The 25,018-nt window shown below is 44.5% G+C and overlaps 1 protein-coding gene across 5 annotated transcripts in view; it reads left to right on the top strand.

Moving 5' to 3' along the window:
• Positions 1 to 25,018, top strand: part of LOC139658634 (kinase D-interacting substrate of 220 kDa B-like) — a 46,249-nt gene that overhangs the window by 15,136 nt on the left and 6,095 nt on the right. For 3 of the 5 annotated variants that reach the window (XM_071536772.1, XM_071536775.1, XM_071536774.1), the window contains exons 20-25: positions 1,910 to 2,054; positions 3,434 to 3,596; positions 17,784 to 17,962; positions 20,671 to 20,882; positions 21,468 to 21,584; positions 24,615 to 24,647. In XM_071536772.1, the coding sequence (XP_071392873.1) occupies positions 1,910 to 2,054; positions 3,434 to 3,596; positions 17,784 to 17,962; positions 20,671 to 20,882; positions 21,468 to 21,584; positions 24,615 to 24,647 (849 nt within the window). Of the gene's footprint in view, positions 1 to 1,909; positions 2,055 to 3,433; positions 3,597 to 17,783; positions 17,963 to 20,670; positions 20,883 to 21,467; positions 21,585 to 22,401; positions 22,462 to 24,614; positions 24,648 to 25,018 lie in introns of all 5 variants that reach the window. The other 2 variants (XM_071536776.1, XM_071536773.1) reach the window with 2 other exon arrangements.

Genomic DNA, 25,018 nt, shown 5'->3' with positions numbered 1-25,018 from the left:
TGGCAGTTGATGTTACAGCAGGAGGGCCCTCTCTTTACAAGTGGAGATTAAAATGAAGGCGGAGGGGAAAGTGAATTAGTGGTTCTCCATTCTCTTGTGGCTTCTCAAGTTGTGGATCGCACTGCGAATATCTCTACTGGCTTATTTCCATTCATTCCTGTGTCTTCCACCTAACAAGATGTATGGCCTGGCCTGAAGATATCTTCCAGTAAAAAATGATTTAAATGATTCCTGTAGTAACAGTTAGTTGATAAGTTATTTACTATTAGAAAACACAATTTTATTTTGGAATATAATTATTACCTGAAGCTCAGTGTTCAGTATTTCTAAAATATATAGGATCCAGCCTATCTTACCATTTTTTCAAGGACTTAACCACCTACTATCCTGTCAAAATTCCCATAATTTGTTTTGGAATGAAATTACTTTAACTACTCTCCTCTACAAAAAAGTATGAACAAGGACCAGTAGAGGTCAGCAAAGAAATGTCCTTGAGCAATTACTCTTTCAAATACATCAGTGAAAACAAACAAACAAAATCGGCGTGGCTAATTACCAAAATTAACTAATAAAGTTGTATTGCTGGTGAAAAAGTGAATACATGTGACGGGTACGTCTGTCAAGTGTACATCAGAGAATCGGGCTATCTCTACAGCGGACCTTTTCAGCGCTGACTGAATGGAGGCCATATGTTTCATCCCTCTGAGAAGGAGGTCATAAGACTGGCGTTACGACTTCAAAGTCAAGCCTCGCTCTGGCTCATGACCACAGCAGCTGTCTGATATCATCACAGATGTTCTCTGATGGATCTATGTCAATAGCTAGCCTGTGTGTCATGACTGTCCAGCTTTGGACATTGGCTCTTTGTTTTTTCTTTGCAATCGCAGAGAATTCTATGTTTTGCTCATAGAGGGATGATATAGAAGGGAAGAGAGAGAGAGAGAAAGCAGGAGGATTAGTGAGTGTGAGAAAAAATAACTGCTAATTGGTCTCACCCACACCTCACTCACCAGGTTGACATGAAGACCTTTCTTGGATTATCTAAAGCCTGCGTTAAGTTGACTGTTTATATGCTACAGACAAAAATATGTTGTTTTAAAATGAAGTCATTTATTTGGAATGAGAGCAATACAGTTCCATAAGTATGTTATTAGATTGCACATCAATACAGACAGGTTGGGGCGAATTAAGGTCAAGGAACATAGGAAGTCAAGAATACAAGGCCCCATTTATCCCATCTGTCCATCAATCTGTCCATTCAAGGATAAGGTCTTTCGATGACATGACCTGAGATCACACGGTAACCCTGTAACGCCTGCCTTCCTGTCTCATGATGTACAACATGCAGCAGTGATAATGCATGCTCTCAAACTTAACACCACAGGGTCAGGAGACATGCTAGGCTACTGTTTCATTTGAGTGTGATTCCTGAAAGCTGATTCTAGAGATTGGATTTGGTGAGATCAGATCACTGTGTATTCACACTTACCCCAAAGATGGCTTTTATATGTCTCCTGTGGCTGTATTATTGTGTCTTTTCCCACTCTTCCTCTCCATCTTTTTACATTAATGGTATTCACATTGTGGCTGGATTGCATCCACATTTTGTAGGATTCCGACCACAATGCGATCCTGGCCACTTCCATATTTGGTTTTGAAAATTTGATAGTATTATGAGCCAAATTCAATTTTTGAGCATCAGGACCTGTCACTTAATGTGTGCTGGCATGATCGGATGATTAAAAATAACATTGAAAAGACAAGTGAAACTACAGCTTTTGATGTAAATCATGTTATACTAGCTGGAAACACGTTGGATCCAAACACGTGTAAAATTTCCAATCTTATGCAGACTTAAGATTTAGAAGACTTCGATTATTTCTTCTTCTTACCCTCACTGTCTCTGTAGGACACGTACCGGCGTCGCCAGATGCAGAGGACCATCACCAGACAGATGTCCTTCGACCTGACCAAGCTGCTGGTGACCGAAGACTGGTTCAGCGACATCAGCCCACAGACCATGAGGAGGCTGCTCAACATCGTCTCTGTCACTGGTAAAGAATAAACTACGCTCTGCTTCAGCATCACACTGGTCCCATAGCATTAACTGAGACAGTTCATATTTTTCAGTTACATTTCATTTGTTTAACCTTCATTTAACCAGGCATTTTCTTAGGGGATTGGGTGTTAATGTTTTGTTTTTGTTCTTTATTCAGACGTTGGAAAGTAGTGAGAGAGATAGAGGAGGGGAGGCACAGGAAACAAAGCTCTGATGGGATTTGATCCTAGGCCAGTGGGGGCTAACATGTGGTTGCAGAGGCGGGACCTTTAGCCAAGCATTTTAATAAAGAGTAAATTCTATCTCTAGGCATTTTAATTAACAATAAATATTGTTTACAATAACGGCTTGACAGAGGATTAGGATTAAAAAATAGAACATGCGACCAAGAGACATGAATAAATTAGTAACAGACACTAGTATCACAATCTATTCAACATCAAACTGCTGTTCTGTATTGATCTAATGGCCCACAGCAACATTGAAAACCTAGGTAACTATATTGCCAAAATGAACATTGAGACGACCTCTGTAGTCATCCATAGTTACCACCCGCATTGTTTTGTGAAATTGGGCCCCTAATATCTTTCTGATATCAGTTCAAAACAAATTCCAAAGCGGTTTTACTACAAATTTTTACCATGCCATAAGATCATAATGTGAAAATTTTGTGCTCATTTGGGTTGACTGACTGAAATGATTGCTGGAATTGGTATGACAGCAGGGATATCAGCAATTTTACAACACTGATGTCATCCTGTATGATATCAGCCCTCACAACATGATGAAGATGCTTAACATTCACTGGTAACAGTCACTGGTATAACTGCTCTGAACACTATACACCTTATAACAATGTTATCTTTACCTTTAACTGTATATTTTTCTAAGGAGTGGTTTGCTCTTACTGGTAAATAGTTTTCCCATAGTCGATAAATCTTTTTATTTTTTTATTTACTGCATTGCTTTATATTGACACAGTTATACTCATTCAGACCTGGGAGCTGCCCAGTACCGCCACAGTCTTCTACTGTTGGCCACTGAGCAGCTCTACCAGAGCAGTTGGTTAAGTATCTTGCTCATGATACCTTGACAGTAGTTTTTGAGGAATGGGGAACTACAAGGGTTCCTCGTTCATTTTCCCCACCCAGGTTTTCCAGGGATTCGAACTGGTAACTTTCCAGTCACAAGCCCACTTCTGTAACCCCCCAGGCTACAACCACCTTCCGCTACTTTGGAAGGATTATTAACCAACAGAGTAAATTTGGAAAAGCGTTTTTTTCTCATTCAAGTTGGACGTTTGAGGTGTCTTGATGTGCGGGACACAGAGTAGGTCACTGACAGGCAACCAATCCTCTGCATCATTGTTGGCAGGCCGTCTGTTGCGGGCCAATCAGATCATCTTCAACTGGGACCGGCTGGCGTCGTGGATCAACCTGACGGAGGAGTGGCCTTACAGGACGTCCTGGCTCATCCTCTTCCTGGAAGAGACCGACGGAGTCTCTGACCAGGTCACTCTCAAGACCATCTATGAGAGGTGCACACACACACACACACACACATACACATACAATCTCTTTCTCTCATTCCTTCTCTCTCATCTATGAGACTTACACACACACATGTACACTTCCTCTTATTCTTTCTCTTTCTTTCTTTCTCTCTCTCTTTCCCTACTTGGGGCAGCATGGTGGCATACTGAGGAGGGAGGCCATCCTTTAAGATAAGATAAGATAAAACTTTAATGATCCCCATGGAAATTGGGTCAAAGGAGTTTAGCTGAAGGATCCAGGTTTACGCCCCTGTGGCAGCAAGCATCCATTCTGTTGAAGTGTCCCTGGGCAACACAGTCCTGCAGCTTATTCTGTAACTGACCTGGTGCTCTGACATCCCTTTGGAGGGCAGTAAGAGAAAAGAGACATACATAATACAGAATCACATTGTTCATTAGTCTCTCTCTTTGAATCACAGATGGAAATAACATTGACCAGTAGGTGGCAGTAGATGATCTTCTTTTCCATGCAGGCCATATCATCAGTGCACAGTTACTGCCAGTAGCTGTGAGTGTCACACTGATTGGCAACTGCCAAACAGGTTTTGTAACTGATCATAATGCACAAGGCAAATGATGACTGTATTATAGCCTATAATTCTCCCGATTCAAGAAGGGACACATTTCCCTTTTAAGTGGACAAGAGACAGGCCTAGGCATGTTTGGTTGAACAATAAAGGAAAAGTGGCAGGTGTGTGCGTATTTGTGTTTATGCATTTCTATGTGCGTTGCCACGAATGCTTTTGGGTGTGCTCACAACAGAAGAGGAGAAGGATACTGACACAGGCTGAGTCGTTGGGTTTGGGTGCTGTTGTGCATCAGTAGCTGGCCTTTAAAGGTTGCACTCTGTCACAGTACACTAGCGCCTAGGACTCCTGCGGCAGGGAAGTGTCACAGACACTTACTGTCAGCCAGTCAGCCAGCAAGAGTCAGCAGCACATCCCCCATCCGACACTAAGGCACACCGCTGACCGCTGTCTCATTAGGCTCGGCTTTTGCTGTTTGTTTTTCAAAGGACAATAGGCAACATCCTCCCTTTATTCAGGTGGTGTTAAATTGTTACATGGGAAACGTACGAGGGGACGAGAGAGTTCAAGGTGTGAGATAGAAGTGTTTTTGTCAGAAGGGTGTAACCCTAATAGTGCAGGATTATGGCTAAACTGATAATGATGATTATTTTGCTGGATATCAATTATCTGATGGTGATCTCAATTATTTATCACAATTATTAGTCTTGATAATTTGAAAAAAATTATTTCACTGCACTTCTGCACTGTATATTGTTTTTAACTACAGCAGACATTTTTAAGGAAATTAAATGCACTGAAATCTCCATATATGGCCAAATTCTATGATTATTGTCGAAACTAAAATTGCGAGATATGATTACGCTTTATTAATTGGGCAGCCATTAAAGTGCTGCGATACTACTACAGCCAACCGAATGGGCTAAATGTCTCAGATTCAAGTGTCTTTACCACAACATGGGATTGTGACTGCTCGCTAAACCTAATATAGCAATGATCTTGTTTTGGACCAACGGTCCTGTCTTTCTTTATCTCCCTCCTCATTGGATGTCTCTCCAAATGGCTGCTGTGTACTGCAGTAGCCATCGGAGAAACGGCCTTAATGATGATGACAGGAAGCCTCGAATAGGCTAAACACGACGCTTCGCCTAGAGGCCTTATCTCTCGCACTGATCCACTACTGATAAGACTCAGGCCTCTCTGTGTCTATCTTTATCTCTCTCTGTCTCTCTGCTCTTTTCTTCCTCTTTCTTGTGATCTTAGGCTCTTCAGGCCTCCTTTTTTTCTGGGTGAGTTATTTGGCCTTTTCTCTTAGCGATGGATGGACACTTGACTGGCCTCTCAGAACCGCAGGCCCCCTCTGCTCGACTGTCTGTCTGCCTGAGAAATGGATAGCTACTTCTCCTTGCGTTCATTTTCAACAGCTGCCCTGCAGTCAACACGCAAACACACACACACACAGCAAGCTTCTTATCTTGTAGCTGAAGTTCAACCTGCCGAACTATTCCTGTCCCTGCTTAAACCAGTAGTTAATTCTTATGGTTAGGTATGTGTTACTTCTGTCTTTTCCCTTCTATTTTATACCGGAGTTGGGCTTAAGTCTAGATATTCTGGGTGTGTTTTTGTCTGGTTCTGTCATCAGTAAAACACATGACCAAAGTTGTTCAGGCCTACTGTGTGTGTGCTTTGTTTGTGTGTAAGCATGCATACATGTGTGCGAGATGTGGTGCTCAGCCATTTTTACACAGCGGAGCTGCACATCCCCTGAGCGTTACTAAGTGAATATATTAGTGGTGAAGTGAACGTGGGGGTGAGTCAGCCCCTTATAGGTCAACTGTCGCCCTGCATCTCAGTCACAAGGCAGAGTGCTCTTCCTTTCCTCTTCTCTCTGTGAGGTTTACTACAGCCCAGTAGGCCACATTACACAACGTCTACAGATGTATATATGCATTCATAATTCTATTTCCATCTCCATCATTTTTAAGGTAAAAATAAAATGCAGCTTTGATCATAGCTTGAGTTAATTCCTTTAAATTCAAGAGATGTTTGAGGTAATTCCTTTAAATTCAAGAGATGGTCTCAGTTTATATTATATGTCCTACCTACCCTGATAAATTTAAACTAAATTAACCCATAGACCATTGACAGATATCAGGTGCGTGACATAGAGTGCCTTTCAATGAATGAGTCAGTCTATATTCAAAGATGAAGATGACAGTCACTCTCTTCACCATAACTGTAGCATGTACCTGACCTCCTGGAAAAGAAAGAGCAATAGAAAAACTTGCCCGCCTTCCCCCCATATCTCACACACATGCTGTCAAAATGGCTAAAAGCTGTTTTTAGCAACTTCCCTGGCAGCGCGAAGGGCTGTGAAGTGTCATTGTAGGACACGGCGAGAAGAGAAATGTGTAGCGATAATTCCTGTAGCCGGAGTGGGCCAGTTCAGCCTTTTAATCTGATGGAGAATGTGTAATCAGTTAATAACCTCAGCGATTTCCATCATTAACAGTAAGACCAGGGGCTGCCCAGACCTCCTAATGCTGGGCAGCAGGGGAAAGACTGTGTAACAAAGATGGCAGTGTCTGTAGGAGATATTGGCTCAAACCAATCAAGCTTACACACACTTACACACATATACACACACATGCACACACAGAGCATGGCTAACATGTTTGTCTCACTAGTTCTGCAGGGAAAACTACAAATTACACCTCGAGCAGTGAGCCAGCGTTGTGCCCTGTCTAACACACTGAGAGAAATTGAAGAGAAAACAAAACAAGAAGTGTTTTGGACAGGCCCACATATTTGTAGCTGTCAAATTAACAACCCTGAATCCGTGTTTTGAATGCTGTTCTTTTGATCACCGGCAAATTGAATTTGGAGCCTGGAGCCTTGTGCCTGTTGTGTTCAGCGATGTCATTTCTGGCTTCTCAATCTCTTCTCTCTTCTCAGGAGTCAGTTGTTACTTGTTTTAGTTGCTATTATAAAGTTAATGACTATAGCTAGCTGAGCTCTCTCCTTCTTCTTCATGGTTATTGCTTCAAAGTAGCACTGCTATTTCCAACATTGTTAATGTGCTTTTTGTATGTTTATTTGCTTGATGTTGTTTAGAGTCATTACATTACATTTAGGCATTTAGCTGATGCTCTTCTTCAGAATAGAATAAATGAGAGAGCAGGTAGGGAGTCAGGATTTTGCAGAAGGACATTTTTACAGGACACATGGCTGATGTTGCGATCAAACCTGTGACCTCTATCTTTTCAAAGAGGCGAGTGGGAAGTGGAAATTTTGTCGTTATGGTGGCATCTGTATGTGTGTGTGTGTGTGTGTGTGTGTGTGTGTGTGTGTATAGACACATTCTTGGGAACACCATAACTCTGGAACAATACATGATAGAAACTTCATACTCACACCACAGGCTCCCCTTATAGAGTAGATGATCTGATTCGCTTTTGGAGCACCTTGCTGCATAATTTTGCATATTAATGAGGAACAATGGAGGGACGTTGGGCAGCTCAAGTGCCTCCTTGTTATTCTTTATTTAGACAGTGGGAAAGAAGTGAGGGCGACATGTTAGGGGAGACACAGGAGAGAAATCTCTGAAGTGATTCCAGGGTTCTCTGGGCACACCTTCAGGTTAAAGGATGGTTTCTCTAATTGGTAGGCATTCAGTTTCAGTCTTTTTATCTTCTTATTAGTTTTGTTGGTTGAGTTTACAATATTTTTGTCATGGGAGCCTTGTTTAAAAGAGAAATAGTTCTGTGTTTCGGTTGAGGGGTTAACATTTTTGGACCTGATGATGAGCGGGGGCGGGTTGAGTCGGCCCCTCCGAGAGTTTATTCCTGGACGCCCAGATCCCGTTTTCAGCCCTAGAAAAAAAAAGTGTCACTGGTCCACCGAGCAGGTTCCTGCTCTGCTCTGACATCTGGTGCCCTGTCTGTGCCAGGATGCCCCCGCCGCACACAGGAGTGTGTTTCTGGCGCCGCACCTGAATCTCCTCTTCACTACACACACACACACACACTATCGCATGCATACACTCACAAACACGGTTACATGGATGCACACACAGACACACCAAGAGTTGTGATAACACACGCATACAAACACTCTTTGCCACTACATGTATTTGCGATTGAACATATGCACGCACACACACCTCAAATCACACATACACCTAGCACATGTGGTATACATGCAACACACACATACTGTACACACACACACAGTATACAAACACACACACACACCTAGCTCTCACACCAGTGCAAGAACATATGTCACCCCCAACTCCTTGGAGAATCAGTGTAATTAATCAGACCCCGAGATGCGGGCTGCGTTCAACAAACACGCATATGCACACACACATTCACACACTGCACAGGAAGCAGAATGCTGCGGAGAACTAGTTAGAGAAATAGTTTTTACACTTCTGTTCTAGCGGGTTTTTTTTTTAACCCTTTTTACCCCCACTATACAGTATGTCAGATAGACTAGCTGTGTTGTTTGGCAGAGCTATTCATTCACTCTCTATCTCCAGTATGGTCTAGGACTTGCAACATTATTGTTTCATTCTCATTGCAGCATCAATGTCTGTTTGCAAATATTTTGTATTTAAAAAAAAAAAAAAAAACAATATTTTTTTTCAGTTTTTCTCAGAAAGCCTCCATCATGACGCTCTTAATGGTCTCGCTCTTTCTGTCTGTCTCTTGGTGTGTGAAGAATCAGCTATTCCTCTCTTTCCTTCAACCTCTCTTCCCCTCCGTTCTGTCGGCCTGATCCTGCATTCATCCGCTGAACAATCCCCCTCTCGGAGACGTGACTGGAGCCAGGCACTCCTCGGACACTTCAAAACTTTTTTTTTTCACTAATCGCACACTGAATGAATATGTAGCCAGGCAATTCAGTCTTAATTAGAGAGACTCTTCTCCCAAGTACTGAAACATTAAGATGACACTCTCTTCATTCAGGATTACTTTAATTGGCACAATTATTGTAATTTGGTTGCAATTACGTGCCGGGATAAAAGCGCCGTTCCAAAGCTCATGCGGGTGATTCCCTTTATGTGGAATCCTTTAATAAGCTCTTAAATACCCGGCCACAAAAAAAAAGGCGAGATCCTTTTCTTTTCTTATGATGAATACTTTTGAACTTTTCCTGCCCTCGAATTAAAAGTCTTTTTTTCTTCGCCACATGGCCTATTGTTCATATGAACTTCCATCACGTTCACGACAGTGTCTATAATCTGGATGCACGGACGAACGCTAGAAATTTTTTTTTCTCTCTGTCTCCTCTGAGGGAGCCCATTGTCCCTGTGCTAAATCCCTCCAGGAGGTATTTCAGTGGAAGACGGAGTAAAACCGGTAATTTGATCGCTCAATGCGCCGCCATTTGCCAAGAGGCCCTAAAACGTGTGTGAATTTGTAAAGGCTGGTGTGAAGCCACCTATTTCCCAATAGAGCGCTGGCTCCGTCCCCGATAGGAGACTGGCTTCTTTATTGAGTCTACACACCAGTTTGCTGACAAACTGCCTGACTGACCAGCAGATAGGAGAGACAGACAGAGACGGAGAGAAAAGAAAGTACGGTTGGGATGAGATTAAGATGGAGGAGGGAGAGGGGTGGAATAAGACAGATAAGAGAGGGGGGTAAAAGAGAGGGTGAGAAGAAAAGAGAGATTGAGCAGAGTAAGGCGGGACAGTCCGGTCTCTGGGGTAAACCGAGGTGAAGGAATTACAGCGTATGAATACTGTACAGGATCAGATCAGACACCAGCAGGATTACTGTCAGAGGTCTTTGCCGTCGGTGTGTCCATGTCTCAGGTGTGTTCCAAGCCTCAGGTGATGCTGCTGCTCGGAACGAGGTGGGACTGTGTCCAGGTGGTGGTCTTGCGCACGGACACACACACACACACACACACACACACACACACACACACACACACACACAAATACACACATTGCCCCCTGGCTCTCATATGGCTGTGTTTATACAGTGGGAGTGGTCCTCTGCTGGTTCCATTCTGCCCATCTGTTAAGTGTGTATGTGTGTGTGTGTGTGTGTGTGTCTGCATGTGTGTGTGTGTATGTTGGTTCGTCCTATGTTGTCGTTCCTCCATCCCTCAGGTGTTTGGCTGTGGTGACTAAGGCATGAATCAGTCTCAGCCAGCTCCACCACCAAACTCCCACTGAGCTGCTCAAAATGGTAAAAAACACAGCAGCCACAGCCAAGGTGTACAGGTGACACGGGAGGTGGTGTCTCTTTGTGTGTGTGTGTGTGTGTGTGTGTGTGTGTGTGTGTGTGTACACTAGCAAGGTGAGTGTTTGAATGCGTCTGTGTGTGTGTGTAGCCGACCACATGAGGACGGAAAGAACGTCATGCAGCATTCTTTGTTAGCAAATCCTTAAAGCCCTTTCATTTCTGCTCGTAAGCCGAGGTTGAAGGATTAGTCTAATTGGTCTGAAACAAGAGAACTGCTTTCTGTTCCTTTTTTGCACAAAGCATAAAGAATCATTTGAAATGCACTAGAAGCCTCTACTACACCTCTGTCTGCCCTCTGCTCTTTAGTCATAGAGTCCTCTGTCGGTGACGACAATGTTGGATTAACATTTAAATGCGATGATGTCTTGCAGACACTGAGATGGACTTATAAAGAAAGCGGAGAGAAGTGGAGACAGAGAGGGAGAGAGGGGATGGAGAGAAAAGACGAGAAGAGAAGCAGACATCTAAATTTCTGTCTCTCTGTGGAGTTGAGCCTTATCGCTGATCTCTCCCGCTCTGCTGTCTCTTTGTGCTGGAACTGCTGGAAGGTGTGTGTGTGTGGGGGGCTGATTATAAATAGCAGTGCAGGGCTGCGAGGGGGTCAGCGCTGACCTTTAAGTGGACAACGAGGCTCGCCACTCAGCCACCAAGGGGCCTGGGGCACACTTGACCCGTAGTTACACACACACAACACACACACACACACACACACACAACATGCACATTGGACTCCTAACTGACATTGACGTTGTGGCCCTTCAGAATTCAATGGTCAGACCCTGTGCGTGTGTTTGTGATGAACGGATGGAGATGAAAGAGTGGCGTGTGTGAAGAAACCACTCTTGGAAATGCCAAAACGACTAGGCAAGCGAGCAAGCCCTCGGCAGGCGGAACAGAAGAATTAGCCTATCCAGCCTATCCAGCCTATCCAGGCATTGTGAAAGATCATGAGTGTCCTTTTCTTCCCCATCTCCGCTTTTTAAAGCAGCTTTTAATTCTGCACGTGATCATGCAGCCAGCCACTGTATAGCTTAAGGATTTAGCTATCAGATTTTCCTGCTGGGATTTCTAGAGCAATGCGCTTTAAGTTCTGAGGAAAGTCCTTAAAAATAACGCAAGGCTTTTCCTCTCTGCTCTTACTGGTACACAAGGAGGAATGAAGGAGCAATCGCAAAGAATCGGTACTCAGTTTCCTTATACCACATCCTTCCCCCTCCTCTGTCTATTTGTCTCTCTCTCTTTCTCTCCCATGCTCGCTCTTTCACATTCTCCCTATCCTTCTCGAGTCTTGTTTTTGATTCATGCATACTTCTTAGTGAATTTGACTGGAGGTTAACTGGTCAGCCTGTTTTCATCCTGAGAATTGCAAGTTTTATTTGTCACATTCATTGCTCTTTTTTGGGGCAATTTAGGTCCATAACAGACTCATGCCAGATGTATTATCTCCTGCAGAAGAGCAGATGTGTCTTCAATTTAGCAGTCCACCCTGCTTAACCCTGCATCATACGGCATATCAACTGGCCATTACAGCTATCAAACAACCGCATGCTCTGATATGCGCTCCATGGTGCAATTAGTGTCAGGATGAACGAACTCTGCCATGGCCCTAGGATGCTCCAAACACTCCCCTTGCACATAAATCACAAAGCTGAGGTTTAGTGTTCTAATATTCGTCAAGAATGGGGCCTTAGTTACTCTGAGTGGAGGGTTCAGTTAAGGTTTTTGGGGTCTGGAACAGGGTGGCTCAGTTTCGGTGCTACACATGAGTTTAATCAACATTTCAGAGAAACGCTGAGTCCCGAGCCCGTCTCACCGAGAGGCCGCTCGCTCCGAAGCTGCTTGGTTTTTATCAGCCTGGTGTGTTTCCCATTAGCCTGCTTGTCTCTGCGGTCTGCTTTGGGATGCACAGGTCCAGCTTAGTACATGGGAGTTGCAATTATTGGACTAAACTCTGCCACAAATGTATATAGAAAGCAGACACTGCCACAAGTTGTCAGTTGGCACTGCCCAGAGAAAGAGGCGAAAAAGAGACAGTGTGACAGAGAGAGAGAGAGCAAAGCAGAATGAGAGACAGAGAGAGAGAGGGTGTGCACATTACTTGAAGCATTTGATTCAAATCAAAGAAATACGTCTGGATTTTAAGGAGACAAAGAACATGGCGTCGTCTAAAGTGAAAACATATTTTTGCTCTCCCTCTCTGCCTTTGGGGTGGTGGAGGCCTTGGCAGCTCCCCTTGTAACAATAACCTCTCTCAGTGTTGCTGCTGTGAGTCCACGCGCCAGCTTGCTGCTCTGTCCGCCTGTCCACTGTTTGCCCAGAGAGGGCCTCGCCGGGTTCATCCACACGCTTGGCAGACAGCGTGCCAGCGGGTCTGACATGACTCCGACCAGGAGAGGAATGTGCCGGACCCGGGCCTAGTTAGCTGCTTCGCCCACACACTGTTGTACTGGTCACAACAGTATCTGACATTGACTCTCTTGTGCTTCTCAAACAAAGTGTGTATAGGCATTTGTCTGTTCTGTAGGCATCTCTCCCTCTCTATCTCTCTTTGGGCCCCTTTATGGAAATGTTTGGCAGCGAGACCACCTCTTTGTGGCCGTGTGTGCGCATGCCGTCCGTAAGCACAGAGGGCGGCTGTAAAGCAAAGTCAAGTGGCACATTCATACATTCAGCACCCATAGAGAGGATGATGGGGCGGAAGGGATAGAGAGATGAATTCTGCTCTTTCCCGTCAGCTGCAGCATGTGGGAGGTTGAGAGGAGAAGAAAGGCTGTGCTCCAGTCGGCTTTGGGACCTATTAGCATTTGGATAAGCTCAGAAAGCTCCCAGTGGCCACGCCACACAGAGAGTGGCTGGGCCTAAGCGCCTGTACTGCTGCAGCTATAAGCCGGGTCCTGTCAATGGGCCCATTGTGTAGGAACGGCTGCGGGGATGCCTGGCGCGCTTTATCTCTCTTGTCCTCAGTCTGTTTAAAAGTAACACGCCGGCTTCCTTGGCACTCTAACCAGAGCATCCATCTTGTCATTTGGCGACTGATTGCTGATAAGAATGGCTTTGTTCATTTTGCCTGTCTCATCTGTTCACTATGAGGAAGGCTGACTGTGTCAGAAGCGATTAGTGTCAATTGCTTGATGCCAAGGCCAACAACTCATCATCAATTGACTGCAAAAGATGTCATATGAAGTGGTTAGGCCTTGCTGACAAACTGCTGTTGTCATTTAATGGGTTCTGTTTGTTCTGGAACATTGGCCAGTATCACTCTAAAGGCTTATCAATTGTCAGTTAATCAATATTTTAGTAAATCATTTTTTTGTAATTTTTTTTGTCCTTCCTTCCTTCCTTCCTTCCCTTCCCTTCCCTTCCCTTCCCTTTCTATAATTCTTTCATCCATCAGTTCATCCATCCATCTTTCATTCTTGGTGCTCTCTGATCTCTACCGTTGTCCTAACAAGGCCAGTATTGAAGTGTGAGCTGCACTCTCTGTGTCTGGCCAGCCTCTGGCAGACATGTCTGACCAGTCAGCTGGGAACGTCAGGAATGGACCTCTGACTCTCTCTCTCTCTCTCTCTCTCTCTCTCTCTCTCTTTCTTTTTCTCTTTCTGTCTGTCTGGGTGTAACTGTGTGATGGATGTCCTTGACTCGTTCCTCTCACCAGCCCCTAGTTGTCTTTGGAAGATGCAGCTGTCTGTGCGACTATATGTTTGCGTTGGTACTGCAGCGTGCCAGAGCAAACACACAGGTCAGCGAAGTATGCACAATTGTAGCTAGTTTCTTGTTGGACCGCACTGTTGCATGTGCAGGGTGACTTTGTATGTTAGCACTCGGCTGACTTTCCCAAAACCAACTGACTAATAAGGAAGCAAGATAGGCTACTTCTTGAGCTTTGTCATTTTTAAGTATTGGCAATTAGAATATTTATTCATTATTCAGGGCTGAATACTGTTACTGACAAAACATCTGATGTAGTCAAATGTGTCTGATACTGCTGCGACTTCCAAGTGTGAGGTTCAGATATTTTGATCCATGTTCAGTTTTGGCACAGTGCAGCTAAACTGTGTAGACAAACCATTGAGTTATGTTAGATTGTCCTATAAAAAGACTCCAGATTCCTTAGAAAGTCATTGGAGGGTGTTCTCTGTAAAGAAAAAGGAAGTGCCCTGTGTGTGTGTGTGTGTGTGTGTGTGCGTGCGTGTGCATGTGTGCGTGAGTCACTGGCTCCTGTTGGTCTGTGTCTGTAGACCCACAAATAAACAGCAGTAAGCCAGCTGGAGATGGGGAAAAGCACAATCTTCTCTCAGTCTGTATATGGGTTAATACAGTTCATGGGAAAAGGAACCAAACACGCACACACCCCCACCCCACCCCACACACACATACATACACACACACACACACACAGACACACACTGCCCTTCATCTATGCCTTTGAATTTCCCCATCCTGACTGTCCAGGTGTCTGTGGTGGACAGTGGACAGTTGTTTTTTTGTCAACGTCATTTGAATCGGCATTCATGCCTTTTGTTGGTGCTGTTTTCTTGCGTTAGTGTATGTGTGTGTGTGTGTGTGTGTGTGTGTGTAGGTAACATCTGTCCATCCAGTCTCCCACTCAGCCTCCCCAGCGGAGGTCACATGAGCGGGGTTCATCTGTGTGCCAGCATGGAGCCTCCTTGACCTTTTGGGTCTGGTTAAAGGTTCTGATAGAAGACACACACTGAGAGGGCTTTGTCTACTGGAGCCCAGCTGTGCCTCTCTGTCCTCCCCTCTCACCGCAGATACACTCGCCTCCCAGTCTCTGTCTGTGTGTCTCCGTCAATATGGGTGGTTGGGTGGAGGGTGGGGGTGTGTGTGTGGGGGGGGTTACCCAGACCCACCTGGGCCGGTCTGGTCTGCTGAGACGTGGCATTCTCTCTGCATGAGGATGACACATGACTGGGGAAAGAGTGGTGTGAGAGAGGGACACAGAGCTTGGAGCTGACTTAGGTGGTGGACATTAAGCTCAGGGGGTATTTTTCACTTTCCCAGCAATTTTATGCCAATAGTTGACATCTGTGAAACACATCTGTTAAGTTTTTTTTTTTTTTTTCAGTAAAAATTGAAGTATTTTTAATAATTTATATTGCAGCACTTCTCCTCCACCCACAAATTTACAGGCCATTTTGGGGACTTGGCACAGAAGCAAAATGAGCCACTGCTGCGATTGGCTGGCTTTACTGGGGGGGGCATCCCTCCTCTCTAGCCCTGATTGGTTGATTTCACTTAAGACCCGTGTCTTGTCCGTGTAGACACTATAGCAAAATGTAAATGGCTGGTAAAAAGGGGTAATTTTTCCAGTGAGGGATTATGGTGAAGTACTAAAATACTGAGAAAATTCCACTCTCAAGGATCTCCTGTTTATATTTCTTGCCAGACTTGTACATGCAATTAGAGAGACCATCCTGTAACCACAAGGTCACAGGTTCGAGCCCTGCAACAGCAGATGTGTCCATCAACAGCCATCTGTCCTGTCAAAATGCCCTTGACTAAGTCTCCAGACCTCTACCTGTTCCCTCATTGTAAGCCCTCTGGATAAGAATGTCAGCTAAATGCCTAAAATATAAATGATGGAAACGGTAAATGAGTGGTCGGCCTCTGAGGTCTTCACCGCTCAGTTTTGGGCACCGAGCAGCAACTTCAGTCTCTTCTATGCTCTGAGGTATGTGAGCCTCATTGTGTCAGGATACTTCCAGGATGATGAGGCCCATTTTGGCTGGCATGTAAACTGGATTAGGTTAGCTGGTAGTTGGGTTATCAGCTAACAGTGTGGTGTGTTGAGCCTTAGCCAGATGCAGACCTCACCCTGGCGTAGCTAGCGTGCTGCGGCGATGGTGCTAATCATCCAATCAAGTCACAGAAAGACCAGCCTCTGTTCACTCAATAAAACAGATAAGTCCCAGGGAAATACCCAGCTCGTCAGCCAGTGTTCTCAACAGCGCATACCAGCGCACAGATTGGGAGGGGGTGGAAGGGGGGTGGGGGGGTGAGTTGGGGTCGATCAGGGAGGAGGGAAGGTTAAGCGGGATGCGGGGAGAGAAAGGCAAGACATCTACTGAGAAAGTGATGAAGGGAGCGAATGAGAAATGGAGGCAGAGATGAGAAAAATGTCTGCTCCCTGCTGGAGTCTCCTCATTCATCTGATAAGAGCGGCCCATTCTGGTGATGAATGGCCAGTGTCATAAGTCACTCCGAGTTTCATATTTTCATGTCTGAATGATAGGATTAACGAGATGTGCTGATTGCTGCTGGGTGGTTGGTGTTTGCTTCCCCTTGTAGCTCTGGCCACATAACACTCTGGCCTTGATGAAACTGATTTCTCTTTTAACCTTGTGCTGAAATTCGATTTCCCACCTCAAAACATGTCAACATTAATCACTTAAAAGCTGCTGCTACTTCTAAACCTACTGTTTTATCAGCTTTGTCCGTACATTTAGATTTGTTTTTTAATATTTTGTCAGCCTTAAATCCTTAGCTTTTATATTGTGTGGTTCCAGAGTTGGTGCGGTTTTGAGATTTTTAAGTGTAACATTGTATAAACTTAACACAGTGAAATCTTTTACTCTGAAATCTGATGTTCTTAATTCAGTATGAGGTTGTTTTTTCTGGTGTATAGATAGGAAAAACTATATCATGCAGCGATGGAACAATCTCCAAACATGGCTGTTTACTTAGAGACTGCGATAACAAACATCATGCTAACTGTAGCGGCGCATCATGACGCGCTTCCGTCTGCTGCTTGCTAAATTACCCTGATTGTCATCTTCTCAGGTTTCCTCTCTGCGGAGAAAAGATAACATCCCTCGCTCTATCTGTCCTCGAACATCCCCCTTTCTCTATCTTGCCTTCTCCAAATCCAGTTATCTCTCTTCTCTCATGATGATGATGACCGTTACATATCTCTGCAATCTTAACAGAACTGCTTGCTATTTCCTCTTTTCTTTTTTCATCAGAATGTCATACTTAGCATTTTCTATTCTGAATCTACCAGAGTTTTCTCTGTAGAACTGTGTTTGACACATTTAAATTACCTTTTTTTAACATGTCAGTAAAGCTGCACAATTAATTGTATGATCCTGCATCACTAATTTAATTTTCCACAGTTAATTGTAGAATTTGGCAACATAGGAACTTTTCTACTTTTTTTTTTCATTTTATTTCATTTAGAATTTTCCAGTGAATTTGAAAATAGTCAAACCGTTGACATGTGGTGCAGAAGGTTCAACAATGACATTGTTTGTAATAATCGTGATGACAGTTTCCAGCACAATATTTGGTATTGTCATTCTAGCCATTGTTCGGCTTTACATGTCAGTAAATCTTTCTTCTCTCTTTCTTTTTCTCTTCTCTAGAATCTCCAAGAACATCCCCACCACCAAAGATGTGGAGCCGCTGCTGGAGATCGATGGAGACATCCGCAGCTTCGAGGTGTTCCTCTCCTCCAGGACGCCTGTCCTCACCGCCAGGGACGTGGAGATGTTCCTGCCCTGCACTGTCAACCTGGACCCCAAACTCAGGGAGATCATCGCAGGTCCATACACACTTAGAAGTCCCTATCACGCATACTTGCATTGACATTTACATTTTCTTCATAGGCATTTAGCGTTATGTTTACATTTATGTTTACATTATAGGCATTGACCATAGACCGTAAAAATTAAGGCATTGATGCGCTTAACCAGAGAGACTTAGAATGAGCGAGGCAGAAGAATTAGCTTCACAAGCTTAAACTCCCTGGTCACCAACATTACAAGCACATCCCCACCCCCTGTAAACACACACACACACACGCACACAAACACTCATCATTCACTTGGATCATTGAGTCATTCAACTCTAAAGCATGACATCCTTCTGAAAAGGCTTAACTTGGCAATAGTTGTCATGGTTCTTAAAGGTCCACTTTTGTCCAAAAAAATCACATGCAATGCAACCAAAGATACAGTATATATATATCTATATATCTATATATCTATATATATACATATACCCATGCAATAATAAAAGCATTCTACCACACACTGAAAGATACACATTTTGTATCTTTGTGTCCTTAATGTTCTTTCATTTCAACAACAAAATACGTGTTTGCCCTCCAGGCTTCAGGAGCTAACCCGACAGGCAAAAAGTGTTTGTTACTCCAGTGTCTTTTGTTGTTGATTAAAGATATTAAGGGGCGCCCTGGTGGCTTGTAGGGCGCGTACCATTTGTCTCAGGCCTTCCCGTAGTGACCCGGGTTCGAATCCGACCCGTGGTCCTTTGCTGCATGTCCTCCCCTCGCTCTTTCTCCCATACCTTCCTGTCTCTCTCTCACTATATCTCTCAAATAAAGCATAAAATGCCAAAAAAATAATCTTAAAAAAAAATAAAATAAAATAATAATAAAATAGATATTAAGATATGAGACGGCTCTGAAGCCTTTCAGTGTGCAGTAGAATACTTTCATCACTATATGGATAATTATTCATGCTCTAACCGGAGAAAAACACTGCTGTGTACAGGGCATCTGCATCTATGGTGTGTGTTTGCGCGTCCTGTGACATCTCTGAGAGGTTAATTAAACAATTTGGGTCTAAAAGTACATAAAATTGTTGACAGACTTATATACAATAGCATAGTGAAACAGAGGACTGTCCTCTGTGTGATCTGTTGAATTCGGTGCCAACTCATTTGGCAGTAGCATTACTCAAAACATTGCAGCAGGGTCTGCTCTGAAGTCGCCCACTGTGGGGGCCCTCAAAAACCCACAGTTTGGCTCTCATTTCCAAACAATCAAAGGTTGAAATGGTTTCAGCTACCACATCATGGGATCAGGACAATATTTTCACTCACTGTCACCAATCTGCCTCTAGTGCTGCATCAGACTTCACAGTTTGTAGTTAGAGTGACGCAATAGTGCATCAGTATGTAACTGTAGGCCAGAGCAGCACTGTACATTTGTTGCTGTGCGTCAGTGTCTGTTCAGCCTATACAGGAGTGTCAATGACGCCTAGTGTGAAGCCGCTGCATCATAGTGTTATGAGACCACAGAAAGCGCAAACACACACACACACACACTGAGTCTGTTCCGTTGAGCCAAGGTTGAGTCACGGTGGCCACAGCTGACCAAGCTTTTCAACCGTCCAGTCTGTAAGTACAGGGCTTCAAGGCTAAATGTGTGTAGGTGTGTATGTATCCACGAAACACGTGTTTATTTGCGAGCGCGCTTGAAAGTGTGTGGGTGTTTTCACCTCCGCACGTGTCCCCAGGGAGCGGAAGGTGACCAATGCTCCTGCCCAGTCATCCCGTTCCCTCCACTCCCTCCGTGGCCAGTCGGTGCTTGGTGCCCAGTGTCCTGTGGCCAGCCAGTGGGCAGTGCTGTCAGTGATACCCGCCCATGAGCCTGACTCACATCATAAGGCCCCCATTGTGTTCTCAGGCTGGATTGGGTCTCGCTCAGCGTGTCATTCAGCAGCCACTTGTATAACCAGGAGACATTCTGGTGCCTGCTTCTGTTTCTGGTTCTTACTCTCTTGCCAGCCGCACAGAGCCACTCTGTTCTGTCTCTGGGCTTATTTAACTTTAATTTGGGGGGTTTTACCAAAGCTCCTACTCAGCTCCTACTCGGCTCCTCTCAATGCACAATTGATTTATGTGAAAACAATTGCGGCAAAGTATTTCTGAGATACTCTCTATGAGTTCACACGGTGCATTATGTTAGTTTACATGGTTGCATTTATTTGTTAGGGACAGTGAAGTACTGCTTATGCCAGAATCATCGCGTGCCATTCCCTGGCATATAATATGGAAAAACCAGAATATCAGCACGCCTGCTGGTTTGTGTGCAAAGGGCGTAATAGAAATCAAAGTGAGAATAGAATTCTCAGTTGAAGGTCCCTGTTCTCTAACATCAGTGGCACTTTTTCTCTCCAACGTTTAGTTATTGGATGGGATTGTTTTCTATTTTGGATAAGGAGAACATGTTCAGAACAACTTTCCTGTTGTATTCCCTAAAGCGCACTGAGAGTTTCATCCATGCTTGCGTCCATCGTTTGATATGTATTTTTCTCTATGGATTCTCCACTGTTTACACTCACTAGAGATGATGAAATAAAGCTAAATCGATGCTGCGTGGGTGGATCTAAAGGGTCTTTATACTCATAGCCAAGACATGATCTTCATCAGCATTGCAGATAAAAACATTTCCTTCTCCCTCCCTCCCTCTCTCTTTCTTTGTCCCCCGGCAATGTCCTCTCTCAGATGTGCGTGCAGCAAGGGAGCAGATGCACATGGGCGGGGTGACCTATCCCACGCTGCCCCTGCAGGAGGCCGTGCCCCGTCCCCCGTCAGGTTATGGCCAGCACTCTCCCGCCTGCACCCCGACGGGCTCCTTCACCGGCTCCCTGCCTCCCCAGCCTCACAGCTCCTACTTCAGCGGCATGACCGGCCCTCAGCACCCCTTCTACAACCGGGTGAGATGGGACAGGGAATGCCATTTAGTTAACCAGCACACTACCAGTGAACTTAAGTTAACCATTTAGAGTTGATGAAATGACAGTTCATCTCATCCAACGGATATCCATATTGATATACAAAGTCCAAGTGAAAAAAGTGACCCTCTCACTGATCTCAGTGTCAGAACCACAGGAAAGTTATTCAATAACTCCCCTACATGAAACAAAATTGGAATCCCTGGTTACTAGATTTAGCTGCTTTCGTGACAACCAGACAGTACATCTCTGCGGCTTATCATAAATGCCAAGTTGTAGCATTGCAATGACCCACTTGGCAGTTCTACCTGGGTACATGTTGCAGTGAACAGATCTTGGTATGTACCATATAGGAAGGTGCTATAACTAGCACCTCACTTGAGTGAGCAAGAATTAATAAGTTAGCAATATTATCTATTTCCCACCTCATCTTTGAGTATGTGTTCGAGAGCTCCCTCATATGATTTTCGTTCAGTTGTGTTTTAACCCCGCCTCCTCTCCTCTCCTCTCCTCTCCTCTCCTCTCCTCTCCCCTCCCTCCCCCTCTCCTTCTCCTCTCCCCTCATAGCCTTATTTCCCCCATCATGTGTATCACCTGCCAAGGCATTACTCCCACCATGCCCCCTCATCCTCCCGCCCCTCCATTAAACCACCTGGCCACCCTAAGGACAACACCAATGGACTTGTAAGTACAGAACCAACAGTAGTGCTAGATCCATCTATCATATGCTTCCAAGTAGCAATAGATGGTCATAGTAGTAGTAATAGTAGTTGTAGTGGTATTCGTTATAGTGTGCAACAGCACTGTTTGAGTGGTATGAATGATTGACAGTTTAAACAATAGATTTTCCTCATATGGTTCACACTGAATGTTGTTAAAGAATAAATATTATCATATCCGATATTTCCCCCTCTGAATTAGTTCCACAGCAGTTCCAGCCCAGAGAAATCTGGTTCCATCTTTACTATTCATTTTCTGACTATAATTAAACCAAAAAGATTCAGGGTCAGGGTGTCCAGTAGTAGTATCCAATAACTCTATGTTCATTATGCTGTCAGGTCCATTGTGTAGACCTACTGCATGAACCACAAACCACAAACTCTTTCTTCCCTCCCTCACTCTTCTCGTCGTCCTTCACTCCTCTGTTCCTCCTCTCTTCCTCCCTATCGTCCCCTCTCTCCTCTCTCTCCTCAGTGTGATGTCATATGTTTTACCTGTCCATTTTCCATCATCTCCAGATAGTTTAGGTTACGCCCCGCTTCCGCTGCCCCTGTGCCCAGCTCCTGGAGCTGGTGGGGATATTTGTTAGGTTGTGAACCCAGCCCCTTCCCCGAGACCAATTTGTTATTCAACCGCAGTCTTTGTTGTGCTTAAAGCCCACATCAAAAATGTACAGGCTGCTGTCGGAAAGTTATTCCGTAAATTGAGTAGTCATGAACTCAACCTCCATTACCCATTCTCTCTACACAACCTCCTTGTCTCCATTCTGTGCCCATGTCAGGATGTTATTGCAGAGGATGCCAGAGAAGGCCTCCCCTCGTGTCCCTCTGACCCCACCATGGTAACCTAACATGCACATTTACAGACATGCTAGTATACGTGCTGCACACGTACACACATATATACAGACACAGTTGTGGAGCATTACATAATAAGCAAGCAGGCAACTAGCCCCTCGTTATCTGGGGTGCTTAAACCTAACAAACACATTTGTCATACATTTATTATGTTGAATTCAAGAACACACAAGCATGCATAAAAATGCACCAACATACGTTTGCAGGTCTTTGAGGCATGAAAACGTGCTCCCGATTATGCATGGGTACTGACTCAATTTACTTTTCAGACTATTTATTTCAACGCTGTGGTTTATGAAAGCCGAGAGAACAAATATATACTATCACACTCACTGCTGACTGTAGAATGCTTGCAGTCAATACTTCAGCTGCATCTGGTGTGACTGTGACCTGTAAAGCGTTAAACCACTGAGAGAGATGTGTCTTGTCACCAGCTGCAACAAGGCAAATGTAACAAACATGGCGAATGAAATTAACTCTGATGCTGAAAGAGAGATAGACCCCATTCTCTTGGGATGGACAGAAAACTGTAGTTAACCCATTGAAGAACCGCAGGAATGCCTGGAATCACATTGGACAGAAACCTCTCCTCTGAACGTGCACACACACACACACATTTCTAGAGGAATCGGCCGCTATGTTAGATGGAGAACAATTTGATGATAACACCAGTCAGTAGACCTCTGCTCCACAGAGCCACTTATCAGAGCAGGCATTTAAAGGAGGTATATGAAAGATTTAAATAAAGATTACTGTGTAATGTTCTCTCTCTTGCTCCATTCTCTCAGACCTCTCTCCCTGTCTTTCTGTTTTGGTGAATCTTTGCTCTATCCCTTCCTCCCCTCATCACTGTCTCCCTTTTCCACACCCTCTCTCCTTTCCTCACATCTTCTCCTGCCCTCTTGTTTCCTTTTCTTTGCTCTTTTCTTTCCAACCCTATTCAGTATGTATTTTCTCTGTTTCATCCCCTTGTAAAATATTCCCAGCTTTTCTATGTACATTAGCCCATCTTAGCCCTTTTTGGTTCACCCCTCATCTCTTTGTGTAGTGTACCCATGCGCCTGTCTTTCTGCATATGTCTGTGTGTAAAAGTGTGTGTGTGGGTGTGCACACACGCTCACTCATTTGTGTGTGTGAGTCTTTGCCTACATTTTGTGTAGCAGGCCTAGCCTAGTGTAATTGCCTAGCTGATATAAGCATGAGTATGGATTCCTTGGGCTGCCGGGATTATCATCAGAGAGACTGTTGGGCCTGGCAATACACACACACACACACACACACACACACACACACACACACACACACACACACACACAGGCACTGACAATGAGCCCAGCGCTAGTAGAGCTTATCTCCTTACCAAGACGCTTCCTCCCTCACAGAGCTCTGTTTCCTCTTCCCCATCCTTCTGCCCAGCCCTGAGCTCAGCCCAGCTGTAATTACAGCCTTATCACACACACTGGGAGGGTTCACACACACACACACACACACACACTATAAACACACCCGCAGACATCGACGCTTTCACACACATGTTCTTAGAAGACACGCTCACGGTCTGAATAGAGGAGTCGTATTTAAGGCCTTCTCCGAATTGAAACTTCTGCTTTTCTGTGCAGAGTGAGAGATGTCTCATTCTCTTACTTGGCTTTCTGTCTCTCTCTCTCTCTCCCTCCCTCCCTCCCTCATTCTCGCTCTCTCACGGTCCGCAATCCGTTCTGTCTGCAAAGATTATGGCTCTAAAAGCTCGCTGACTCCAGCGAAAACAAAATCTCCTTGTGTAATAATTCTACTCCAAATAGCCCCTTCTTTTCCAGTCTGACGTGGCTGGTTGGCTGGGAGACTGCTGTAAAGGAGCCATCTCCTCCCCTGCTGTGAGACAGATAAATGTCTAACGTCTGCCCTGATGTCAGTGTCTCTCTGTCCTCCAGCTCTGGTGATGAGTTCAACATGTGCAGCAGTGTCTTTCTGTATATCCATCTGACTGTCATTTTCTGTCCGTCTTCATTTGTTTTCTGCCTCTACGTTTTTTTCTCTCCCTTTTTTTTCACAGGTACAGTCCCAGCTTTAGAATGTTATAATATCTCCATATTTTTGTCTGACTATTTGTCCGTTTGCCTCTTGTCTCCTTTTGAAGCTGTTAAAGTCGCTGCCTTACAAACCAAAGCAGGTACACGTATGGTTTCATGGCCATATTTCCATCTCCGTCTCCTACCTTCCCTCCATCCTCCACCTATCTAGACCTCATCACTAACACTTCCTGGTTCAATACTAGCCAGCATGCTGTAGGAGGAGACATTATCGTAGACTCATAACTCAGAAATCACTGCAAAACACGGCTTAGGTTCCCAGTTCATATGTAGCGATATGGTAGATGAGTAGATTCAGTAACATAGTTTCCTTGCAGAGTAAATCCTCCGCTGTATGTACAGTAGCTAAACTCCCTGGGTGCCAGTCACCCTCTTCATCCTTTTGCCCGGCACTACAGAAAGTTGGCATCTTCTATTCTGTCCTGTGTTGTGAGCTGCTTATTTTCTCTCT

This window comes from Centroberyx affinis, unplaced genomic scaffold, assembly GCF_046629955.1.
Source record: "Centroberyx affinis isolate AG114_WGS23_722 - 3 ecotype Tasmania unplaced genomic scaffold, CSIRO-AGI_Caff_v1 ptg002934l_1, whole genome shotgun sequence".
Taxonomy (NCBI): domain Eukaryota; kingdom Metazoa; phylum Chordata; class Actinopteri; order Beryciformes; family Berycidae; genus Centroberyx; species Centroberyx affinis.
This window is presented reverse-complemented; position numbering and strand designations above follow the sequence as displayed.